Source organism: Haliotis rufescens, unplaced genomic scaffold (assembly GCF_023055435.1).
Source record: "Haliotis rufescens isolate VD_foot unplaced genomic scaffold, xgHalRufe1.0.p SCAF_10, whole genome shotgun sequence".
NCBI classification, from domain to species: Eukaryota; Metazoa; Mollusca; class Gastropoda; order Lepetellida; family Haliotidae; genus Haliotis; species Haliotis rufescens.
Window position 1 is genome coordinate 35,509,837 of NW_025963780.1, and position 27,596 is coordinate 35,537,432.

At 44.0% G+C, this 27,596-nt stretch overlaps 1 protein-coding gene across 1 annotated transcript; it reads right to left on the minus strand.

The window, feature by feature from the left end:
• On the minus strand, nt 1–27,239 carry LOC124131027 (NADH-ubiquinone oxidoreductase 75 kDa subunit, mitochondrial-like). Its single transcript, XM_046494095.2, has 20 exons — nt 27,139–27,239; nt 25,135–25,217; nt 24,355–24,446; nt 23,561–23,668; nt 21,917–21,993; nt 21,416–21,497; nt 19,360–19,424; nt 18,315–18,392; nt 16,288–16,473; nt 13,335–13,434; nt 12,448–12,597; nt 11,036–11,181; nt 8,966–9,094; nt 7,940–8,006; nt 5,755–5,817; nt 5,078–5,239; nt 3,867–4,020; nt 2,552–2,727; nt 1,298–1,432; nt 1–634 (listed from the first exon to the last, which is right to left on the minus strand). The coding sequence occupies exons 2-20, from the start codon at nt 25,193–25,195 to the stop codon at nt 491–493; spliced, it is 2,175 nt and encodes a 724-aa protein (XP_046350051.1). The 5' UTR covers nt 25,196–25,217; nt 27,139–27,239; the 3' UTR covers nt 1–490.
• Between the last annotated feature and the right edge of the window lie 357 nt (nt 27,240–27,596).

The window sequence follows — 27,596 nt, forward strand, 5'->3', positions numbered from 1 at the left end:
TACTATATCCACATATTCTTTATTTTACAAATGTTCATTAACAACTTCAATTCACAAACCATCTTTTTCACTAAAATATGCCCATCCATAAATACTATGGAAAATATATACAGTCTGAACTGGGCTTCCTCGCATCACCAGTAACAGGCCTGGATGATCTGTAGCACTTCGCATACACTTCAACCTGAAGACTGGAAAGGTTCAAAACAATGGAAGGTCTAAGAAATATTAATACAGATGCTCTAAATGACATCATTCATATTAACCCATCAAAGACTACAAAGCACAACAAAAATTTCATATTTGTTGTTAAATTGAGTCAACAGCACTTTATGCAAAAGTATATTTTTCAATCCTTCCCTAAACTTTTTTGGCCAATCAGATAAGAAGATGAAACATTACACCATCCCTTATCCAATCAGAATAGAGGTCTGACTGCCCAGTGAGATGCCTTGATGTACAGTGATGTACAGCTTGTCTATGCAGAAGTTCAGTATTTGTTAGGCTCACTGGAGGCTTGTACACACTTGGCCATTGTCTGCGAGGCGCGGCTGATGGAATCGGTCATGTAGAAATCCTTCAGGTCTTGCTGAGATGGGGTCAGGGGGCTGGCTCCAAGAGGCTTCTTCCCCAACTACAATACAAACTCAAGCACGTTTACTCAAGTGGGAAGCAATGTTTTCTTTGATCTGAACAAGTCATATGGGCAGACAAGATACTGTTGATATCCTAATTTAGAGACCCAAATACGTGGAAGAAAAATGAAACTTTTACTTAAATATTCCTTCTCAGTACACAGGGAGATACCTATTCATAAAATCCAGCTATCTGATTGGCCAGTCACCATCTTGTAAAACCCCATACCAGTCCGTCAGCATCATGACATCATAGCATATCAAGTGACATCATCTGATTGTTATGTCATAACTGACTCTCTCCACATCTGAGTTACCATACTAAACCCACTAACAGATCTGATATTGTCACACAAACATATTTCACCCAATACAAGTCTCTCCACTTGAGAACACACGATGATGAATTTGTCACAGGTGTCACCAGCAGAGTGTAATGGATTTTCTGAGCTGAGCATTTATGTACAACCATCAACCTTCTGTAGCATGGTGTACAAGCCCATTCAGCTCCTAAAAGCTTGTACACCCCCCTAGTGACACTTGTGGCTCACAAACTTATAAGACAGACACAGTCACTAAGCTACTATTACACATCATTCACATCTTTCAGACTGTCTGAAAGTAAGGCCACATTGTAAAGTGAATGAGGACTGATATCTTACTTGTGCCAGCTGCTGTGCTTGTGTGAAGTAGTTAGCGTCTTCCACGTCGCCGACCCGTGCCAGGTTGGGGGCGACTTCCCCCAGCCTCCGTCTCACCTCTGTGATCTTGTCATAGGGCAAGGTCACTCCAACCATCTGGTGGACAAACAGAAGAGGTTTACCAGCTTCCACAAACAACAAGGGGTTTCATGGCTTCCACAAACACAAGGGGGTTACATGCCTCCACAAACACAAGGGGTCTACCGGCTTCCACAAACACAAGGGGGTTACACGCCTCCACAAACACAAGGGGTCTACCGGCTTCCACAAACACAAGGGGGTTACATGCCTCCACAAACACAAGGGGTCTACCGGCTTCCACAAACACAAGGGGGTTACACGCCTCCACAAACACAAGGGGTCTACCGGCTTCCACAAACACAAGGGGGTTACACGCCTCCACAAACACAAGGGGATTAAGGGCTTTCACAAACAAGGGTTTACCGGCTTCCACAAACACAAGGGGATTAAGGGCTTTCACAAACAAGGGTTTACCGGCTTCCACAAACACAAGGGGATTAAGGGCTTTCACAAACAAGGGTTTACCGGCTTCCATAAACATAAGGGGTCTACCGGCTTCCACAAACACAAGGGGATTAAGGGCTTTCACAAACAAGGGTTTACCAGCTTCCACAAACACATGGGGGTTACATGCCTCCACAAACACAAGGGGTCTACCGGCTTCCACAAACACAAGGGGATTACGGGCTTTCACTAAAACAAGGGGGTTACCAGCTTTCACAAACACATGGGGGTTACCGGCTTTCACAAACACATGGGGGTTACCGGCTTTCACAAACACATGGGGGTTACTGACTTTCACAAACACATGTGGGTTACCGGCTTTCACAAACACATGGGGGTTACCGGCTTTCACAAACACATGGGGGTTACCGGCTTTCACAAACACATGGGGGTTACCGGCTTTCACAAACACATGGGGGTTACCGGCTTTCACAAACACATGGGGGTTACCGGCTTTTACAAACACATGGGGGTTACCAGCTTTCACAAACACATGGAGGTTACCAACTTTCACAAACGCAAGGGTCTACCGGCTTCCAAAACTACAAGGGGTTTACATGCCTTCACAAACACAAGGGTTTACGGGCTTCCATAAATACAGGTTTTCTGGCTTTGTGTTATATCAACTTTATTTCTTACGTATGAAACCCCATGGAAACCCTGCTGAAGCTTACAGCACAATGTACTGACCTCTGACAGGGCTCTGATGATCTTCCAGTCGACCCGAGCAAGGCCTGGAGGTGTGACCGCCGTCCTCGTCAGCTGTGCGCGGCCCTCTGTGTTGACGTACGTCACATCCTTCTCCGTGTATGCTGCTCCGGGGAGTATCACGTCCGCCATCTCAGCTCCTCTGTCGCCATGGTGACCTGATACCAACATGCATAAATACCTTGTGTATTAAAATGTATAACATGTGAAATATGAGAAAAAAAATTGTCATAAATTCGAAGCAATCAAAATGTCCAAGGGGGAACGAAGAACTCAGCCATTTCTCCACTGACTTCCCAGAGTTCCTCAGATTTGTCTCGGAATGTTTTCAAGAATCAGACAAATGCATCTAAGTCTGGCTGATCTTGAGATTCCTGTCATAAAGATGTGAGTTACTTTACTTCTGGGATTCTGTCAGGCCACTCTTAAACCACAGTTCCATAAGACAAGCCAGTCATGTATGAAATAGGATCAAAACATGGACCTAAACAACACAAAAATCTACGGTTCATCCAATTGTTTCCAGTTCCAGTTTTATGTTGTACACATTATCATCCTAAGAAAGAAATGAAGAAAACATTGGGATAACAACCTACAAAGAATTTCCCTCAGATTTGTTTGTTGTTTAACACCGCACTCAGCAATATTCCAGCTATATGACGACGGTCTGAAAATAATCGAGTTTGGACCAGACAATCCAGTGATTGACATCATGAGCATCGATCTACACAACTGGGATACAACGACATTCATGAACCAAGTCAGTGACCCTGACCACTCGATCCTGTTAGTTGCCTTGCACAGACAAGCATAGTCGCTTCTTACAGCAAGCATGGGTTGCTGAAGACCTATTCATATCAGGATACTTCATAATGACCAATCATTAATAAGATTTGTATTATGCATATGTGCAATAATCATGATGAAAACAACAATAACAGTGAGTGAGTATTGGCTTTCGCCACCTTTAGCAGTCTTCCAGCCCCATCAGAGCAGGGAACACAAGAAATTGGCTTCACATTTTGCACCTACGAGGGAAATCGGACCTTCGGAAAATGGGCCTTCGGGGTGATGAGAGATAACTTTATCCACATGACTACCCCAATGCCATATTAATAATAATATAAAAAAAGTTGAACATGTCGAATGTTTCCCCCAACGAATGCATGCTCAAAGTAGAACTTGATCGTTTAAACCTTGATCATGAGTCTGAATCTATATGTTATTGGCACCACTGCAAGGCAAATTGAAACAGACACAAAAGATGCTGACATTGCAGCCACACTGCCTCACTCACCCTGGTATACAACAAAGCAGTCTTTGGGTAGGTCTTCTCGTGTGATTGCCCCCTCGTCCGCTCCCAGAAGGAACAGGACCTTCGGAGGATTCTGTCGGATGTGGTCCACGCCAGCCTTGTAGCCGAGGTCAAGTGCTGCCACCTGGCTGGCCACCTACACACAGATCATTCCCAAAATAACAGGGGGGCTTGGGGACCATTGAGGTCATGGCCAAATTTAAGTGGGGTCCTTGACGTCTTGAACAAAATTAAGCAGGGTCCTGGGATCCTTAAGGTTAGTACAAAAATAAGGGAGGTCCTTGGATCACTGAGGTCTCCTCCTACAGTATTTGGATCCAGGGACCAGCTAAGGCTAAAAAATATAATAGTCTTGGTTCTCAGGCACCACCCACATCATTATTAAGTCACACATTTTGTTTATATTTCCATTTTAAATTTTTTTTAAAAATACTATTAAAATGCGATCCAATATAGCACACAGTTACTTCCCTTTACATGCACACTGCTTTACTGCGCATCTTGTGTTATGGTCATGGTGTCAATAGGAGTTTGTATGCTTGTTTATGTAGGGAGGCCCTTTCCCAGGCTGATGGTACACAACTGTTTATTTGCTACATACTAGTTTGAACAAGCAAAAAAGAGAAAAAAAACAACCATCCGCACTATATTTTTAAGAATCATTGGCTCAGGGTCATGACAAGGGCCGCTGGACTATTGTGCGAACACTATAGATCATGTACACAATGTCACCCAACTCATTTAAAATGTGTTTGCATTATACTTGTGAAAACAGACAGCACCATGCTGATGTCCAAGGGGGAACGAAGAACTCGGCCATTTCTCCACCGAGCTCCCAGAGTTCCTCAGTTTTATCTCGGAATGTTTTCAAGGATCAGACAAACACATCTAAGTCTGGCTGATTTTGAAATTCCTGTCTTAATTTCTTTCATACCGAGATTCAAGTTATTTTTTGCATTTCTTCATGGATAAAGACACTTTTACCATCCATGTTGTGGACTTCAACGTTTATCCATTACTGAAGGGACCATGCAGTTGGAGACAAAGAAGGAAAGAAAAAAGAAATAACATCAATCTGATTTTATCATAAGAAAATTAGTGTTCACCCTGTATTGGGCATGGGTTTTCTGAAACTTATTCAGGAAAACTGAACACACTTAGTACCTTCCAGTCATACAAGGCTACTGACTCACCCTGTGTAGCACGTTGAGCACTTTCCAGTCCGGGCCACACCCACAGCTGGAGCGGACACTCTCCGCCAGCGTTGACACGGCGGCATGTATCGCGGCACCATCCTCCCTCTGCAGCAACCCACTACCCACAACAATGATGGGCTTCTTGGCAGCATTCAGTGTCTGGAAGATGTAACGCTCAAACTAGGAGGGTTTGTCTTCAGATTGCATCAATGCGGAACCTCATTAGAATGCAAAGTCTAGACGGCGTCAATAATATTTCAGAACTAGCCAGAATAATGAGTAAGTAGTTTCATACCTGATACTGAACATCACCCTTAGCAATATTGCAGCCATATACCACAGAGGGCACTAACAGTCAGTCAACACGTGCAATACTGTACATCACCCTTAGCAATATTGCAGCCATATACCACAGAGGGCACTAACAGTCAGTCAACACAGGCAATACTGTACATCACCCTTAGCAATATTCCAGCCATATACCACAGGGGGCGCTAACAGTCAACACAGGCAATACTTTACATCACCCTTAGCAATATTGCCGCCATATACCACAGGGGGCGCTAACAGTCTGACAGTCAACACGGGCAATACTGAACACCACCCTTAGCAATACTCCAGCCATAACCTACAGGGGGCAGTAACAGTCTGACAGTCAAAATGTTTGGACTCACCTGACAGAAGGGATGCTTGCCACTGGCCAGGCTCTCCAACACTGAGGCTGTATCACCGAGTTGCTGCAGATAGAAGGAATATAACACTTGACACAAGCAAATACCACATTAAAACAAATTACCCACTTATCATGCTTATAGAAATGTATTGAAACTGTAACATTGTCTACTATATCTACATACATTCAATCTCTAACAACTTGGTCAAGTGCTTAAAATATCTTTATTAATCATTTTAACATGTTTAAGAAAATGTCTTCAAATGAAAAAAATAAAGGGAGACCTCAAAGACTTCATGAACTTAGAATTTGCTTAAAAAACAAAAGGTTAAAGAAACAAACACAGTCAAACCTTGCATCAAACTCATGGGGACCTAACAAAATGTTCGAGTTATCCGGGATTCGAGACAACCAACAAAGTGATTTTTCAAAAACCAAACATCATGTTTTGGGATTTATAGTGCTAGCACATTGAGATACCATGCCCTCAGTTTAACATGAATACCCCTCTCAGACACAGTATACTGACTCTGAGCCGCCCCTTAATGCCGAGCACCAGACAGGGTAACAACAAGTACCATCTTTTAACGTCTTTTGGCATGACGCGGCCCAAGCATCGAACTCTGTACCTTCCCCCTCCGGGCGGACGCTCTACCACTAGACCATGGAGGCAGTCTCCAGAAGCAAGACTAGATTTCAAGGCGTACGCAATTTCAGAGCCCAGGCTGCTGGTAGTGAAGGAAAGACAACTCTAGCATAGCATTGATCTCACTGTCACTGCTTGGATAAGTGGCTGTACAAGCTGGAAGATTGGCAAGTGTGGGTGTATGGACGTTACATCTATTTGAGCTGTTTGAGTCATCAAGGGAGTTTATGCATAATTTCAGGACTTGGGACTCCCAAATGAGTTTGAGATAAACAGGAATTTGACAGATCCATTTCCACAGATCCAAGCATAAATAATGACAGACATAGAAAGAAGTTGAGGGGAACGGAAGACCAGTTCAAGACAACAGAGAATTCGACAACACAAGTTCAACACGAGGTTCGAATGTAGGTGAAAGTAGTACATCATCTACAATGCCAAATACTGAACACTTATTATGAAGTACACTTGTGGAAATGAATAATTGAATACTTAGTTTCAGACACTGAAAGGATTTGCCATCATGGGTTCCCAGCCTTGTCTACCAAATACATGTTGGAAACAATGCACACAAGCACATTTCAATATTTATTTCCGACGTGTTGAATTTGTAAGCACGCTATTTCCAATGTACAGGTGAGGTGAGGTGAAATGGGGTTTAACGTCGCATCCAAGATTATTGCACTTATATAACGACGTGCATGTACGTGTGTGTGTGTGTGTGTGTGTGTGTGTGTGTGTGGCTGCTTGTACTAGTCCTGACTGATGCCGATTAATAGTGACAGCTCACTTAGATACCATGCCGCAGTTTAACATGAATACCCCACTCAGACTCAGTATACTGACTCCAAGCCAACCAGTCCTTGTTTTAGCACCTTAATGCTGAGCGCCAGACAGGGTAACAACAAGTACCATCTTTTAACGTCTTTTGGTATGACGCGGCCGGGGATCGAACCCCGGACCTTCCGCTCTCTGGGCGGACGATCTACCACTAGACCACGGAGGCGGTCCTCCAATGTACGGACAGTAAAGCTTAGTGCCCTATATTTTTCATTGTTCCATTATTCGTTTTCATCAGTACACAGAGCTCCAGATAACTTTTTGAGCAACTGAGTGTTTACTCTAGGGTTTCTATTTGATGTGGGTTATTACATTATTTATGGGTAACCAATATTTTTTCACTCATCTATTCATCACTCTATTGGGTATTTCCCCAAAAGAGTGAACATTTTAAGATTTAAAACAAATGAAATAATGTTTTAGATGAACATAACCATGATAACTGTCCTAAATAAATAGGCTGGATTCGGAAAGTAAATTAGCTCGTAATTGTGTTAGATCCTTTGTACACATGAAAAAGCTTCATTAGGGATTTTCGCATGCTGTTTATATACATTTGAGTTTTTCCTTTAATGCATGCCTTTCTATACGCAAGTTAATTGAAAGCAATTGGGTTTTGAATATTTTGGGGGTATTTTATGGAAATACGCTGCTTATCTGTAGCTCTGAGTATTGTTATAGCATGGTAGGTGTGACTCACATCATACTCATACGTCAGATCCACTGGCGTCCCCACCATCGCGACCCGCAGGTCATTGTGGATCCAGCTGCAACATAAACACTATCAGAACACGAGGAAAGGTGAGGTGAAATGGGGTTTAACGTTGCGTCCAAGATTATTGTACTTAAAAAGTGACGTGCATGTGCGTGTATGTGTGTGGCTGCTTGTACTAGACCGGACTGATGCTGATTAATAATGTTGTTGTTTTTGTTTGTTTGTTGTTTAACGTCGCACTCAGCAATATTCCAGCTGTATGACGGCGGTCTGTAAATAATCGAGTCTGGACCAGAAAATCCAGTGATTAATATCATGAGCATCGATCCACGCAATTGGGATCGATGACATGCAACAACTAAGTCAGCGAGCCTGACCACCCAATCCCATTAGTCAGCTCTTACGACAAGCATAGTCGCCTTCTACAGCAAGTACGGGTTGCTAAAGACCTATTCTACCCCAGATCTTCACGAGTCGATAACTTATAAAGAATACTGAAAGGTATCATCTATCATGAACTACCAATGTCTAAATTGTGTCTGTGCTTGAGTGCATGTTTATTTGTTGTTTAACGCAGCACTCAGCAATATTCCGGGAACATTAGTGGCATGTTAAAAAAATAATCAAGTGATTGATATTGTGAACAATCCACACTGTCAGTGTACCATGCCACACAATCAACCAAGTCACCGAGCCTGACCATCTGATCCAGTAAGTTAACCTGCAGGCAGGTTCTGCTGAAGTTGTTGCAGACAATCTTTAACACAGACGGAATCCAGTGCTGTCACCATGTTGACCTGACCATCATTTGAGAAACACCTCTCTGTCTGAGGCCAATCTTTTGTTTCTACCAACCCAATAGTCTTTCTGCATCTTGTGGTGTAACATATTGGCTGTTATGAGGTCTTTGGTAGGCATTTAGAAACTCCCCCTGTGGGGATTCCAGGTTTGAATTGCTCCCTAGCAGCTTTGCTGGTCGTAAGATCTGCACTCAGTGTACACATGCCTCACCTCTTCCTGATCCTGGCGTTGAAGATGGGCGCCTCGTAGCGGGGGTTGGTCCCGACCAGCAATACAAGATCGGCCTCCTCTACGCCAGCGATGCCCGTGTTGAGAAGGTAGTTGGACCGCAGGTCCGTGCTGAAACAACAGTCAGACAGTCAACATGGGCAATACTGTACATCGCCCTTAGCAATATTCCAGCCATATACCACAGGGGGGCACAATGGGTCAGACAGTCAACACGGGCAATACTGTACACCACCCTCAGCAATATTCCAGCCATATACCACAGGGGGGCACTAACAGTCAGACAGTCAACATAGGCAATACTGTACACCACCCTCAGCAATATTCCAGCCATATACCACAGGGGGCCACTAAGAGTCAGTCGGTCAACACGGCCAATACTGTACACCACCCTCAGCAATATTCCAGCCATATACCACAGGGGGGCACAATGGGTCAGACAGTCAACATAGGCAATACTCTACATCACCCTCAGCAATATTCGAGCCATATACCACAGGGGGGCACTAACAGTCAGACAGTCAACATGGGCAATACTGTACACCACCCTCAGCAATATTCCAGCCATATACCACAGGGGGGCACTAACAGTCAGACAGTCAACATAGGCAATACTGTACATCACCCTCAGCAATATTCCAGCCATATACCACAGGGGGGCACTAACAGTCAGACAGTCAACATGGGCATTACTGTACACCGCCCTCAGCAATATTCCAGCCATATACCACAGGGGGGCACTAACAGTCAGACAGTCAACATGGGCAATACTGTACACCACCCTCAGCAATATTCCAGCCATATACCACAGGGGGGCACTAACAGTCAGACAGTCAACATGGGCATTACTGTACACCGCCCTCAGCAATATTCCAGCCATATACCACAGGGGGGCACTAACAGTCAGACAGTCAACATGGGCAATACTGTACACCACCCTCAGCAATATTCCAGCCATATACCACAGGGGGGCACTAACAGTCAGACAGTCAACATGGGCAATACTGTACACCACCCTCAGCAATATTCCAGCCATATACCACAGGGGGGCACTAACAGTCAGACAGTCAACATGGGCAATACTGTACATCACCCTCAGCAATAATCCAGCCATATACCACAGGGGGGCACTAACAGTCAGACAGTCAACATGGGCAATACTGTACATCACCCTCAGCAATATTCCAGCCATATACCACAGACGGCACTAACAGTCAGACAGTCAACATGGGCAATACTGTACACCACCCTCAGCAATATTCCAGCCATATACCACAGGGCATTAACAGTCAGACAGTCATACGGGCAATACGGTACACCACCCTAGCAATATTCCAGCCATATACCACAGGGGGCCACTAACAGTCAGACAGTCAACATGGGCAATACTATACACCACCCTAGCAATATTCCAGCCATATACCACAGGGGGCCACTAACAGTCAGACAGTCAACATGGGCAATACTGTACATCGGCCTCAGCAATATTCCAGCCATATAACACAAGGGGGCCACTAAGAGTCAGTCAGTCAACACGGGCAATATCGTACATCACCCTCATCAATATTCAATTTCCAGCCATATACCACAGGGGCCACTAACAGTCAGACAGTCAACGTAGGCAATTTTGTACTTCACCCTAGCAATATTCCAGCCATATACCACAGGCGGCCACTAACAGTCAGACAGTCAACATAGGCAATTTTGTACTTCACCCTAGCAATATTCCAGCCATATACCACAGGGGGCCACTAACAGTCAGACAGTCAACATGGGCAATACTGTACATCGGCCTCAGCAATATTCCAGCCATATAACACAAGGGGGCCACTAAGAGTCAGTCAGTCAACACGGGCAATATCGTACATCACCCTCATCAATATTCAATTTCCAGCCATATACCACAGGGGCCACTAACAGTCAGACAGTCAACGTAGGCAATTTTGTACTTCACCCTAGCAATATTCCAGCCATATACCACAGGGGGCACCAATCGTCAGTCAATAGTCACTAGGGTTGTACACCAAGCTATTACCACAATCCCCAACTCACCCAGCTCCATCCATGGGGAAGATCTCCTCTGTACAGAGTCCCTCGCTGCCCAGTCTGTTGAGGAGGTCCTTGAGACTGATGAGGGCCTCAGCATCCACCTGACCCCCGGCTACAGCTGCCACCTGGTCTCCACTCACTTCTCGGAGCTGGGGAGCAGATCATTGGGTTAAATGTAGAGGTGAGGTGAATTGAGGCTTAATGTCACATTCAGGATTATTAAACAAATATAGCGATGGGCATGCATATGTATGTGCCTGTTTGTACTTGTCCAGGACTCATGTCGGTTTTACAGTGCAAGCCTACGGAGACATGCCACAGTTTAACATGGATACCCCCATATTGACACCGAGTCAACCTGTCTCTGCTTTACACCCTTAACGCTGAGCGTAACAGTTACCGTCTTTAATTGTCTATTGGTATGATGAGTTTGGGGTTCAAACCACCTCCAGGCAGATGTTCTATCCACGCCACCACGAAGTGAGTATCCAGTGACTACAGTGAGTGAGCGACGTGGGTGTAATGCCCTTTGAACAGTATTCCAGCTATATCATGGCATATCAGCTTCATGAGGGAGGAAAGTCTTTTAGTATGACGCAGCCGGGATTAAACCCGGGACCTTCCGCTCTCCGGGCAGACGCTCTTCCACTAGACCACGGAGGCAGTTCACCAAATGATAAAGGTATTTAGATGTTTACCAGTTGGGTGAAACTGGCAAGGTTGGGTATGGTGCTGACAAACCTAGAAACAATCAGGCCGATCCAGGACCTCAAGCTTGAACTATAATAGTTCAGGAACTTACTATATGTTTGAATAATGATCCAAGAGCCAGGTCAAACATCGTGACCGCAACTCACCACATATGTCAGCTGTAATGACAGTACAAACAGGATGTTGTGGACCTATTTGGACTGAGTGAGTGTATGAATTCGTAGTCTGAATGATTCCTGCAATATCAGGCAGCCTATAAATTATCCTGACAACACGACCAACTGATCCACTCTCACGGCAAACATGGCACTGGTAGTGGTGGGACGATACACCGATGCATCGGTGGATCACGATTTTTTATTTCTCGATACAAGTATCAATCTGACCTTAAATGATTGCTTTAATAACTGTTCCACTAATCAGTAGTGCAAGTTAATAGGTAAAACATACATAGTTTCATTTGTTGTGCCATACTTCACTCTGCCAACTGTAAATCATCAGTATGCCAGGTATTTGGCCATCCTCTCTATGAAAAAGATGGCTTACGCATCGCAGAAAAGAGTATCGTGATACATAAAGGATCGTGAGTAAGGCACGTGTGAGTATCGGATCTCACAGTTGGTGTATCGTCCCAGCCCTAGTTACTGGTGACAACTTCTACCCTGAAATCAGAAAAGGTGTTTCCAGTCTAACAACAGTTCTACCTTCTGTGCCACCCTGATGAAAGCATTCTCCCAGTCTGTGGCCACCAGATTTCCCTGACTGTTCTTCACAAATGGTGAAGTCAAGCGCTGGCGCTTCAGGCCGTCATACGCAAACCTCGTCTTATCGGAGATCCATTCTTCATTGATTTCCTGTAACATATAAATGAATAGCCCATGACGGCTGTGGAGATACCTCTTCAGGGGTTATCTAGGATTCCAAACTAAGTGCCCTTGGCGGGCAATAAAGGAAACAAATTGTTACATTGCTCGAACAAGTCACCTCTCTGAAGCTATTACATTTCTTATTACCGTATCCGACGTAATAAGTGCCCCGCTCTAATAAGCGCCCACGGCGATATTTGCCAATATATTGGCTAGTGAACAATCCCAATTAGCACCCCTTCCGATTGATCAATGTTCACAAGACTTATTAATTTGCGTACAATACGCACTCGTGTGTTATATGCACCCTTAATTATGGGCAATTCAATTCCAGAAAAATATATCTGTCGTACATAAACATTTCAGGCTGTCAGCATAAACCACGAAATGTATCTTTCAACTCTGTTTTTTCACCAAAATAATATTCTAATAAGAGCCCCCTATTTCTAATTTTGAGAGCGCCCTAGGTGCTTATTACGTCGATTACGGTACTTCAAATCCATAACATTACTGAAGGCCATTTTTTTTATTTCAATTTGGCCATTTTCACTGACTTGGAAAATATCGGCCTCTGCGCAGGTCCTGGTAAATCCCATTGTTTATTTACCTTAATCACTCTCCTAATCACTTCAACATGTATTATTCCAAAGCACACAGTAGCGGGTACCTATTAGTCCCGTTTGCCACAGGTCATTGAATGTCATGTTACCAAGGCAACAACTGACCTCATTCATGCGCGGGACGATTCTCATCACTTCATTGGTCCTCATGGTGACAACGATGTTGCTTCCCAAACCATCCATCACATCTATACTCTCAACCTTTCTGAAAAACACAAAGAACGTACTCATGCAAACATGGCAAACAGATAACAAAAACATATCAGCATAAACTCTTCACAAACCTTGACAGCTGAACTATTGAAGTACTGATCCACTACAAACCTAATGTCTCGTGTCTCAACATATGCGCCTACTTCATAATGTGCTGCAGTAAATGTCCAAGGGGGAACGAAGAACTCGGCCATTTCTCCACCGAGCTCCCAGAGTTCCTCAGATTTATCTCGGAATGTTTTCAAGGATCAGACAAACACACCTTAGTCTGACTGAACGAGAGATTCCTTTCATTTTAACAAGGCATACAAAACAACACATCTTAGTCTGACTGAACGAGAGATTCCTGTCATTTTAACAAGGCATACAAAACAACTTAATCTGACTGAACGAGATTCCTGTAGACCCCTCATTTTTTATCCTTACATTCGACCACTTTATTCAAAGTATTTTACCTACCACTGTTTAAACCGGAGAAATTTTGTTTATTTTACCTTATGGCTAATCTTGTCAACAATTGCCAATGACTAAAGGGATTGTTTAAATGCTGCTGGGGAACAATGCAGGTAGCAAAGGTACTGTATGTCCCCATGGTCCCTGGTATGGTGGCCTAACTTTAGTCGTTGATCTACAGCCTGTTTTTATAATGTGTTGTCTGTCATAATCTGATCACTTTATTGTTCTAAGACTAGTCTTAAAATTATAATCTGCGATATATTGCTGGCTATTGAACTCTCCTTCAACAACAGTTTTTTGTATATAGTATAAATGCATAACTTGTTCAAGTCACGATACTTACATGGTCTACTAGGGTCTGGCTGTGTAACCACTCACACTTACATGGTCTCCTAGGGTCTTGCTGTGCACCACTCACACTTACATGGTCTACTAGGGTCTGGCTGTGTACCACTCACACTTACATGGTCTACTAGGGTCTGGCTGTGCATCACTCACACTTTCATGGTCTCCTAGGATCTGGCTGTGCACCACTCACACTTACGTGGTCTCCTAGGGTCTTGCTGTGCACCACTCACACTTACATGGTCTCCTAGGGTCTGGCTGTGCATCACTCACACTTACATGGTCTCCTACGGTCTTGCTGTGCACCACTCACACTTACTTGGTCTACTAGGGTCTGGCTGTGCATCACTCACACTTACTTGGTCTACTAGGGTCTGGCTGTGCATCACTCACACTTACTTGGTCTACTAGGGTCTGGCTGTGCATCACTCACACTTACATGGTCTCCTAGGATCTGGCTGTGCATCACTCACACTTACTTGGTCTACTAGGGTCTGGCTGTGTACCACTCACACTTACATGGTCTACTAGGGTCTGGCTGTGCATCACTCACACTTTCATGGTCTCCTAGGATCTGGCTGTGCACCACTCACACTTACGTGGTCTCCTAGGGTCTTGCTGTGCACCACTCACACTTACATGGTCTCCTAGGGTCTGGCTGTGCACGACTCACACTTACATGGTCTCCTAGGATCTGGCTGTGCACGACTCACACTTACATGGTCCCCTAGGGTCTGGCTGTGCATCACTCACACTTACATGGTCTCCTAGGGTCTGGCTGTGCATCACTCACACTTACATGGTCTACTAGGATCGTGCTGTGCATCACTCACACTTACAGGTCTCCTAGGGTCTGGCTGTGCATCACTCACACTTACATGGTCTCCTAGGGTCTGGCTGTGCACGACTCACACTTACATGGTCTACTAGGGTCTTGCTGTGCACCACTCACACTTACATGGTCTACTAGGGTCTTGCTGTGCATCACTCACACTAACATGGTCTCCTAGGGTCTGGCTGTGCATCACTCACACTTACATGGTCTCCTAGGATCTGGCTGTGCACGACTCACACTAACATGGTCTCCTAGGGTCTGGCTGTGCACCACTCACACTTACATGGTCTACTAGGATCTGGTTGTGCATCACTCACACTTACATGGTCTCCTAGGATCTGGCTGTGCACCACTCACACTTACATGGTCTCCTAGGATCTGGCTGTGCACCACTCACACTTACTTGGTCTATTAGGGTCTGGTTGTGCACCACTCACACTTACTTTGTCTCCTAGGGTCTGGCTGTGCACAACTCACACTTACTTTGTCTCCTAGGATCGTGCTGTGCATCACTCACACTTACATGGTCTCCTAGGGTCTGGCTGTGTACCACTCACACTTACATGGTCTCCTAGGGTCTGGCTGTGCATCACTCACACTTACTTGGTCTACTAGGATCTGGCTGTGCATCACTCACACTTACATGGTCTACTAGGGTCTGGCTGTGCACCACTCACACTTACTTGGTCTACTAGGATCTGGCTGTGCATCACTCACACTTACTTGGTCTACTAGGGTCTGGCTGTGCATCACTCACACTTACATGGGCTCCTAGGATCTGGCTGTGCATCACTCACACTTACATGGTCTCCTAGGGTCTTGCTGTGCACCACTCACACTTACATGGTCTACTAGGATCTGGCTGTGCATCACTCACACTTACTTGGTCTACTAGGGTCTGGCTGTGCACCACTCACACTTACATGGTCTCCTAGGATCTGGCTGTGCATCACTCACACTTACATGGTCTCCTAGGGTCTTGCTGTGCACCACTCACACTTACATGGTCTCCTAGGATCTGGCTGTGTACCACTCACACCTACATGGTCTCCTAGAGTCTGACTGTGCACCACTCACACTTACATGGTCTCCTAGGGTCTTGCTGTGCACCACTCACACTTACTTGGTCTACTAGGGTCTGGTTGTGCACCACTCACACTTACATGGTCTCCTAGGGTCTGGCTGTGCCACCTGGCACCATTTACTTACTTGGTCTCCCAGGGTCTGGCTGTGAAGGCGTAGGGCTTGGACGTGAGAGCTCCAACAGGACACAGGTCAATAACATTGCCTGACAATTCCGACTTGAACATCTTCTCGACGTATGTACCGACCTGCATGTCGTTTCCCCGGCCTGTGGTGCCAAGGTCATCAACACCAGCCACCTCACTAGCAAACCTGGAGGGATAATCATCTGCATTCAGCGTTCAATCTTTACAGCTGAGTGATTGAATGTTTTAATGCTGCAGTCAGAAATATTTCAGCTATAACACGTAGGCCTGTAAATAACAGAGTCCGGATGAGGCAAACTAGAACTGCAAACATGAGCAACGATCCATGTCATCTGGGTGAAGTAGTGAGTGAGTGAGTTAGGTTTAACGCCGCTTTTAACATTATTCCAGTTATATCGCGGCGTGTCAGCTTAATGTGGGAGAAAAGCCCGAAGTGATGCAGGTCTCAGACGTTAAACACTTCGGTGAAACCCACGAGCACGGGTATGGTGCTGACAAACCTAGAAACATAATCGGGGCGAACCGGGATTCGAACCCACAATCATAGGTTTCTGGCGTGCCCAAGGGACGCAACTCTGCACAGCGAATCGCGGCGCCTTAGACGACTAGGCCACCCGTGCCCCCTCTGGGTGCAGTAACTCAGTCTGGTCTTTATTAGTCTAATCTTACGACAAGCAATTCACTGATAAAACGCCACAATTTAAACAGGAACTGTAAACAGTAAGGAGACTGGAATTTACTTATGAACAATTCTTTCGTGTGTATTATACTGTTAACATGTTATAGATCAGGTTAACTTTCTATTCAGCCAACTAGCACTGAGGTTTCGAAATTCTTGGTACAAGTAACCGAAGCATTCAAACCAGTCTGATTTCTGCATCTCAAAAACAAACTAAAACGTTAAGTTCTGAAAGAATAAAGTATGGCATCTCTATCATATTGTTGTGGATATTTCATACATTCTCTCAGTGCAAGTAAAATATTGCTAGTGCAGGTAACTTTTATTTGTTTGTTTGTTTGTTTAACGTCACACTCAGCAATATTCAAGCTATATGATGGCAGTCTGTAAATAATCGAGTCTGGACAAGACATTCCAGTGATTGACATCATGAGCATTGATCCATGCAATTGGGATACGATGACATGCATCAACCAAGTCAGCGAGCCTGACCACCCGATCCCAATAGTCGCCTCTAACAACAAGCATAGTCACCTTTTACGGCAAGCATGGGTTGCTTAAGACCTATTCTATCCCGGATCTTCACGGGTTGGTAACTTTTATTGTCAGGTTGCACCCAGTGCAGGTAACATTTCCCACAACAAGTGCATGGCAGCAGTTTTATTTGAATAACTTTCCCGTAAATATAGTCTACTCCTATCGTGTGTATCAGGTTAACATCAATTACCGGAAGTTAAAAACAACAAGTCTGTTCTCATGTGTAACCAGGAACACGCGATGTACACAATCTTTTGATGTTTCATGGAACGTCAGAGAGGTCACAGTGACTTACGTCACCGGTTCAGAATAAAATGGTGCAGCCTGATAAATTCACTTGGTTGCACCTGGTGCAGATTGTAAAACAGAATGAAATCGTTCCATGAAGAGGGAGTACCATTGAAGGATAATTTCTGTTATGTGTGGATGTTCATTTGAACAAATAAAAATTTACTAATCGTGGCGGCAAAAAATGAAGCCAGATTGTATTAAAAACCTAACAGCTGATTGGCTAAAGAACTTTCATTTTGATTGGGCACAGAGAGGTACAGTGGAGGAGTTGGTTGGTTGGTTTGTTGTTTAAAGCCGTACTCAGCAATATTCCAGCTGTAAATCTGTAAATAATCGAGTCTGGACCAAACAATCCAGTGATTAATATCATGAGCATCGATCCATGCAATTGGGATCAATGACATGCATCAACCAAGTCACCGAGCCTGATCACTTGATCCCGTTAGTCGCCTCTTACAACAAGCATAGTTGCCTTTCAGTAGAGGAGTAGAGCTACTCACCTGATACACCGTGTACAATGAATACACCTGGTCATGATCGTCTTCACCAAGGGGCCAACATTCTTGTCTTCAACAGCTCTGGAATTTCAACAAAATAGACACCTGTCACATGTTAACAGAGCAGGAGACTTACTGCAATAAACTTACTTGTGACAAGCTTGTTGTTTGTTTGTTGTCTAATCCAACGTTATTCAAGCTATAAATCAAGCTGTAAATAATCAAGTCAGGACCAGACAATCCAGTGGCTGATATTGTGCACAATGTACCACACAGTTGGGGTATGGTGACATGTGCTCAACGAAGCCACACAGCCTGACCACCCAACCCATTTTGTCACTTCCTACTGTCAGCATAGGTTGCTGGGGACCAGTTTTCACCCAGAATGGGGTCTAACATCATGTTCAAATAGCAATGATCACAGTCCGGACCTATGGTGGTTTTACAGTGCTAGCCCAATGAGATACCATGCCATAGTCTAAAATGGACAACCCACTAAGACACAATATACTGACTTCAGACCAACAAGTCCTTGTTGTATCCCCTTAATGCTGCATGCCAGGCAGAGTAACAACAAGTACCAGCTTAAAACATCTTTTAGTATGAGTGAGTGAGTGAGTATGGTTTTACGCCGCTTTTAGCAATATTCCAGCAATATCACGGTGGGGGACACCAGGAATGGACTTTACACATTGTACCCATGTCGGGAATCGAACCTGGGTCATCAGCGTGACAAGCGAACGCTTTAACCACTACCCAGCTACCCGACCGCCCCTCTTTTAGTATGAGGTGGCCAAGGCAGGGAACCACCACCCTTCTAGTGTCCAGACAAACGCTCTATCGACTAAACCATGCATGAATTCTGAATGATTGCAATATTAATCACAGGTACAAGTCTCACCTCTTACCAGTGAAATGATTGTAACATTAATCACAGGTACAAGTCTCACCTCTTGCCAGTGAAATGATTGTAACATTAATCACAGGTGCAAGTCTCACCTCTTGCTAGTGAAATGATTGTAACATTAATCACAGGTACAAGTCTCACCTCTTGCCAGTGAAATGAGTATCTGTGAATCTGCTTCTGTCACTCCCGAAGGCCATCGACTGGTCCTGGAGGAAACCATACATGCCACATTACATACACCAGTGAAAATAAACATTCAAAAACAGATAACTTCAGGTCCCTGGTACAACAAATCTTAGCCATTGTCAGTAGCATGATGAATAAAACATTCCTGCTGAAACAAAGTAACACTAACATATACTTCTTCACTTTTGATAGGGATCTTGAAACTGAATGACATGACTATCCCTATCAAAGGTTGAGCAGTATATATACTATGTGAGGCATAAAACATGACTCAGCCGTTTAGGTTAAATACTGGCAACTGTCCAAGGAGGGACAAAGAGCTCGGGCTCCTCTCCACCGAGCTCCCAGAGCTTCTCAAGTTTTTTCTTGGAATGTTGTCAAGGTTCGGAAAAACACCTCAGTATGGCTGAACTCGAGATTCCTGTCCCAACTCTCAATTTCTTATTGTATGAATCATAAATCTAAATAACATCATGAGTGACAATCATCAACTGAATATCATTTCAATAGTTTAACAATACAACTTGTTTACAGCTTCTACAAGGCTGTAGGCTTGGGGAGCAATACGTAGTTCTACAAGGCTGTAGACTTGGGGAGCAATACGTAGTTCTACAAGGCTGTAGGCTTAGGAAGCAATACGTAGTTCTACAAGGCTGTAGGTTTGGGAAGCAGTACGTAGTTCTACAAGGCTGTAGGCTTGGGGAGCAATACGTAGTTCTACAAGGCTGTAGGCTTGGGGAGCAATACATAGTTCTACAAGGCTGTAGGCTTGGGAAGCAGTACGTAGTTTTACAAGGCTGTAGGCTTGGGAATCAATACGTCGTTCTACAAGGCTGTAGGCTTAGGAAGCAATACGTAGTTCTACAAGGCTGTAGGCTTGGGGAGCAGTACGTAGTTCTACAAGGCTGTAGGCTTGGGGAGCAATACGTAGTTCTACAAGGCTGTAGGCTTGGGGAGCAGTACGTAGTTCTACAAGGCTGTAGGCTTGGGGAGCAATACGTAGTTCTACAAGGCTGTAGGTTTGGGGAGCAATACGTAGTTCTACAAGACTGTAGGCTTGGGGAGCAGTACGTAGTTCTACAAGGCTGTAGGCTTGGGGAGCAGTACGTAGTTCTAAAAGGCTGTTGGCTTGGGGAGCAGTACATAGTTCTCCAACGCTTTCACTCACTCCGCTTTACTAGCGGTTGTGTATACACTGGCAATGTCACAGTTAAGGCATGGTTTAAAAGGCTTTGTGTTCACACTTATTGCCCTTAAACAGCAATGTGCGTTCACGTGTATGTGTCTGCTTGCACTGGTCCAGGCTCATGCCAGTTTTACAGTGCAAACCCATTAAGATATCATGCCACAGATTAACATGATACTTTTGACTCCCAAGTTCACTGACCCCAAGCAGACCAATCCTTGTTTTGACCCCTTTATGCCAGGCAGGGTAACAGCAAGTACCATCTTTTAATGTCTTTTTGTATGACGTAGCAGGGGATCAAAAACCTCTCCTAGCAGACTTTCTATCCCCTAGGTGAGGTGGTGAGGTGAAATGGGGTTGAACGTCGCGTCCAAGATTATTGCACTTATATACCGATGTGGATGCACGTGTGTGTGTGTGTGTGTGTGTGTGTGTGTGTGTGTGTGTGTGTGTGTGTGTGTGTGTGTGTGTGTGTGTGTGTGTGTGTGTGTGTGTGTGTGTGTGTGTGTGTGTGTGCTTGTACTAGTCCGAACTGATGCCGATTTATAGTGCTAGCTCACTGAGATACCATGCCGCAGTTTAACATGAATACCCCACTCAGACACAGTATACTGACTCCAATCCGACCAGTCCTTGTTTTAGCCCCTTAATCATGTTAATGCCGAGCGCCAGACAGGGTAACAACAAGTACCATCCATTAACGTCTTTTGGTATGACGCAGCCCGGGATTGAACCCTGGACCTTCCATCTATCCCCTAGAATACAGAAGCAGTCTTTTTACAGTCTAGAGTAAAACTGTGGACTATATGAGCATGTTGTACTCACTTGTAGATCACACTCTCCTCCCTGATCACAGATGGGACAGTCAAGGGGATGGTTCACCAGTAGAAACTCCATCACACCTTCCCTGGAGTATCAAACAAAACACAGCTGATAAATCAAACACAGAGATACAACTAAAACAGACAGTGTTTGTTTGTTTGTTTGTTTGTTGTTTAACGCCGCACTCAGCAATATTCCAGCTATATGACGGCGGTCTGTTAAATAATCCAGTCTGGACCAGACAATCCTGTGATTGACATCATGAGCATCGACCCAAGCAATTGGGATCGATGGCATGTATCAACCAAGTCAGCAAGCTTGACCACCCGATCCCGTTAGTCGCCTTTTACGGCAAGCATGGGTTGCTGAAGAAAAACAGACAGTGAAATCAAGTAAATCCAGATGCTGACATTCTTAGTGAATCAGAGCTCTAGAACAGCTGTGGGTTATTTAGGTACTTTACCAACTATTAGCGCTGCATTATGTCTGCAGCAGGCTGCTTACCTTGCCTTCCTGGTGACAGGTGAGTCGGTCTTGATCTTCATCCCTTTCATCACTGGCATCGCACACGAGGCAATCGGCTACAAACACACAACAGAATCACATCACTCTTTTCTTTGTATGTTGTTTAATGCCGCACTCAGCGATATTCCAGCTATATGACGGCGATCTGTAAATAATCGAGTATGGACCAGACAATCCAGTGACTGACATCATGAGCATCAATCCACGCAATTGGGATAGGATGACATGCATCAACCAAGTCAGCGAGTCTGACCACCCGATCCTGTTCGTCGCCTTTTACGGCAAGCAGGGGTTGCTGAAGACCTATTCTACCCTGGATCTTCATAGGTCTCAACATCACTCAAACACAATCTCTCTTTCCAGGAATTTCTACGTACTAAATACCCATAATCTGGGGATTGTCCAAGGGGGAACGAAGAACTCGATCATTTCTCCACCAAGCTCCCAGAGTTCCACAGATTTATCTTGGAATGTTTTCAAGAATCAGACAAACACATCTAAGTCTGACTGAACGAGAGATTCCAAACATATATGAAATAGGCTCTCTGACTCTAGGGCACTGGTGACCTGATAGCACCTGAATCCCCACAGCACGTGACAAATAGCCATGGGTAATTCACCCTCTTATTATTATCTTCCACAACACACATAATCTGCAGAATATGAATCCAACCCCTTACCTTGCAACGTTCCACTATCTTAGTGAGTGAGTGAGTTTGGTTTTATGCTGCTTTTAGCAATATTCCAGCAATAACACGGCGGGGGGACACCAGAAATGGGCTTCACATTGTACCCATGTCGGGAATCGAACCTGGGTCTTCGGCGCAACAAGCAAACGCTTTAACCACTAGGCTACCCGACCACCCCTTCCACTATCTTAGATATATATATATATATGCTACTCTACACAGATGACCAAAAATAGTCGTCTTTAGTCAAAGGTGTGGTCCTCAGCAAAAGTTGAGTAGTATATATCAAAATGAGGTCAATGTCATACTTTTCCAAAAGGAGCATGGAAATATGAAAGCTATGAACATACGAAAACAAAAGGGGAGGGGTGTTAAACCTTTTTTCAGGAGTATACTATTTTGTTTGTTGTTTAACACCGCGCTCAGCAATAATCCAGCTGTATGATGGCGGTCTATAATAATCGAGTATGGACCAGACAATCCAGTGACTGACATCATGAGCATCGATACATGTAATTGGGATACAATGGCATACATCAACCAAGTCAGCGAGTCTGACCACCCGATCCCGTAAGTCGCCTTTTACAGCAATCATGGGTTGCTGAAGACCTATTCTACCCTGGATCTACACGGGTCTCAACGTCACTCGAACACACCTAGTTAGTGGTAATAAAAGATACTATTCAACTTTTGATAGGGATAGTCAGACATGATATTCTATTTAAATACACACTGACATTACAGAATTACTTGTGCATATCATGGAAAGATAAAATATCTCTATCAAAAGTTAAGTAGCATACACTTCACTAAATGTGTGAGATGTGTGTGCTACGCACAGAACCACCCAACATCCACCTACCTACTCCCTTGATATTCATGGCTAACTTCCGACACTGAAGCAAACAAAGAAGTAATAAGCATTATTTAGTACCTTGGGAGACTTTTCCACCTCTACTAGACACATCCTGCAGTTCCCAGCGATGGAGAGGCGGTCATGGTAGCAGAACCGGGGAATCTCCACACCACCTTCTGCACAGGCCTGCAACAGCCAACTTGAAATGAGACTTCACTTCACACAAGCCTGGGATTTTATTTGGAGTGAGTTGGTTTCAACATTTCTCTGACATAACCTTAAATTGTATGATGTGGAAACCCTAACGTGATGCAGGTCGAAGATGTTAAAGCTTTTGATGACACCAACAGGTACTGGTATGGTGCTGGTAAACAAAGGATCATAACCTGCCATTCACAGCCTTGATCAGAGGATCCTGCCATGCAAAAAGGGACACAACTCTGTAAAATAAATTGTGGTACCTTACAGTTGGCATGGCAACACATTCCCATGATATATAATCATGTGTTGGATTACTGTTAGGTTATATGTCATGAAAAGGTTGAGTACATGTAATTCCTAGATGTCGCTTCTTCCACTCACAAAAGAGTGAGTGAGTGAGTGAGTGAGTGAGTGAGTGAGTGAGTGAGTGAGTGAGTGAGTGAGTGAGTGAGTGAGTGAGTGAGTGAGTGAGTGAGTGAGTGAGTGAGGTCTTTCGCCACTCCAAGCAATATTTCCACAATATCATGGTGGGGTACACCAGAAAATGGACTTCACACATTGTACCCATTTGGGTAATTGAACCCGGGTCTTTGGCGTGATGAGCCAACACTTTAACAACAAGAATACCCCACCTCCCATATTTACAAACAAACTGCCATATCCCACGTTACCTGTAGCACTGTGATGCCTGGTTCTACAAGCACACTCTTGTCATCAACAAATACTTCTATTTTCTCTGGGGCACCTGTCGAGTTGGCTCTCACTGAAACAAGAGAAATGAAAAACTGTAAATGCTGAACATGCCAATTACCACATATGAGCATAAACTTAACAATTCATTCCTTCATGCTCATAGAGAGTGAGTTGGGTTTAACGGCGCTTTGATCCGTAGTCTAGTTATATCACAGTGTGTCAGCTTACTGTGAGAAAAGCATGTACTGATCCAGGTTTCAGATGTTTACCACTTTTAGGGATAATTCTAGGGTTGGGCCTTGTGCTTTTAAATTTGAAAAGGACCGCATTTTAACATTTTACAACTCTGCAGAAATTGTGGTGCCTTAGACCACTGGGCAGATTGCAAGTTGAATATTTGAATATGAAAACACTCCACGTTCCACGTTCCATCTTTCATCCATATAATGTCTCATACTCATATTGATATCATGGCAATAGAGATGGGTCTTGGACGTCTCATCATTGCTCATAAGTCAGGTACAAAAGATAAGAAAATCCCACATCTCTGAAAATACTATGGTTTTAATTAAATTGTTGTAATAAGTTTCTGTACAAATCCACGAAAGCTGCTTCTATACAAAGTATGCTCGATGTTTTCGAAATCACAGTAATATGTATTATGGGACAGAGGCTTGAATACAAAATAAATTCGGTCTGTCTGTCCAAGTTCATTCAGTGCAACACTGACATGAAATATACAATCAGCTGTTACTTACACGCAGTCTTCAGCAGGCTGTGAGCCGACAACGCCCTCCTGACGGGCGTCAGAAGCAGCATCCTGGTCAGTTGGCAGGTTACGCTGAAAATGGAAAATGATGCCAATGATAATCTTGAAATAATATTAATAATGACATAAACATGATGAAGAACAATTACATTTTTCTTGCATAAGGATGATAAGAAAAATAATATAATGGGTGAAAGAGGGTTACACAAGGTTCGAAAAATATGATTATCTTCAAGAAGCTATTTGAGTGAGTGAGTGAGTGAGTGAGTGAGTGAGTGAGTGAGTGAGTGAGTGAGTTGGGTTTAATGCCGCTTTTAACAGTATTCCGGTTATATCACGGCGTGTCAGCTTAATGCGGGAGGAAAGCCTGAAGTGATCCAGGTCTCAGACGTTTACCACTTCGGTGAAACCAACGAGCATGGGTATGGTGCTTACAAACCTAGAAACATAATCAGGGTGTACCGGGATTCGAACCCATAATCATAGGTTTCTGGCGTGCCCAAGGGACGCAACTCTGCACAGTGAATTGTGGCGCCTTAGCAACTGGGCCATCCAAGCTATAAGAGTGAGTGAGTTTGCCTTTACGCCGCTTTTAGCAATATTCCAGCAATATCACGGCAGGGGACACCAGAAATGGGCTTCACACATTGTACCCATGTCGGGAATCGAAACCGGGTCTTCGGCTTGACGAGTGAACGCTTTCACCACTAGGCTACCCGACCGCCCCCAGAAGCTATAGGAACCAGTGCTACAGAATAATCACTTTTTCAACGGAAGTGTGACCAGACAATTGTATAACAAATTTAACATCAGAGACTTTTAGTAGCTTTAAACTGGGACATGTAACTTGGGTACTCGGGGCGGATGGGTCCTGAGTATGACCCAGGTACCCACAGGGCTACCCGAACATATATATGTTTGAGTAAACACAAAACTTCAGTCAATTTCAGTGTATGCATGATCAAATCGTTTTATACTATATCTAAATACTTTTTGCCAGGGCTCCGGTAAAACAATTTCCAATTGAACATTTTGTACCCAACTTGAGACCTACAGCGGGTACCTGGGTAGGGTCATGTAATAGGTGGCTGGGTACCCGCGTAGGCCATCCAGACCCATCACAGCCCTACTTTACACATTCATATATATATACACTGATATATATATGGAAAATTTTCTGTCATTTTCTATCTTAACATCATGCACAAAAAGAGTCATCAGAAGATGACAAATCCCCCTGGCCTTTACCACAGCAAAAGGCCCCACTTCAGTCGTTCGTTAATACATGAACCAAGTTTTAATGAAAAATCTTTCACGGTTTTCGAGTTATGCTCCGGAAACGATTGATTGGTTGGTTGGTTGGTTGGTTGGTTGGTTGTTTAACGCCGCACTCAGCAATATTCCAGCTATATGACGGCGGTCTGTAAATAATCGAGTCTAGACCAGACAATCCAGTGACTGACATCATGAACACGCTCCGGAAACGAAATACGAATGGACGGACACACAGGGCATTATATGACCGGGGGATAATAACTGGAATCTGTAACAATCGGACTGTTACAGTACTCATAGTAGTTCACTGTCCATGTCATTGCCAACTCAGTAAATTGTGAATTTCAGTTTTAAAAAGCAGATTTTCAGCCTTTGTCAATTTAAATTTGACATAAGTTTGAAAAGTTGCAGACAACCCTTTAAATTGAAGAAAACCCTAATCGGCCCCATCAAATCTATTTTGCCAATTCATGGATTATAATATGCACTGTCAAATGTCCCCAAACCCAAGCCTATATCAACATGATCAACTGTTGAAGTAAAACTGAAAAGGCATGGTCAGTAATACGCTGTGGCGCACTTGCATGATCTTCAGTAAGATTGGGAACATGCTGCCAGGTTCGACGACACTTAATGGGGCAGATTAGTTCCTATATGAAATTCCATTTGATGCAACAATTAATTTAGAAAAGGCTTGCATAACCATTCGAGCTCCTACCTTCGAAACGACCCCTGCTAGCGAAAGGCTGTTCAATGACACAAATATGGCAGCGCCCTGTGATACGAGTTAAAAATATGGAATGGTATCCGGATCGAGAAATGGTTACGAAACGTTTATATATATTATAACCTAAGAGCGAACTCAACATAAACTGGAGAATGTTAGAGTGTACTCTTGACTACAGATTATTTTGTGGCCTAAGATTCGGCCAGTATATGATTACACAAAATATTTGATTATTATTGATGGTAATACTTTTTTCAGTATCTAAATCGATATTAATCGTGGCCTACCCATTTTAGTTGCACGCTAACGTCATGCTCTCTTAAACAGTTGTGTTGCTGGTAGGCAGATATAACAAGCCTACCTTGAGGCAGTTTGCGACTATTTTTAGAGATGAAATTTAACCAGGCAATTTATAATCGATAATAAGTTTAACAATACCTTTCACAGTC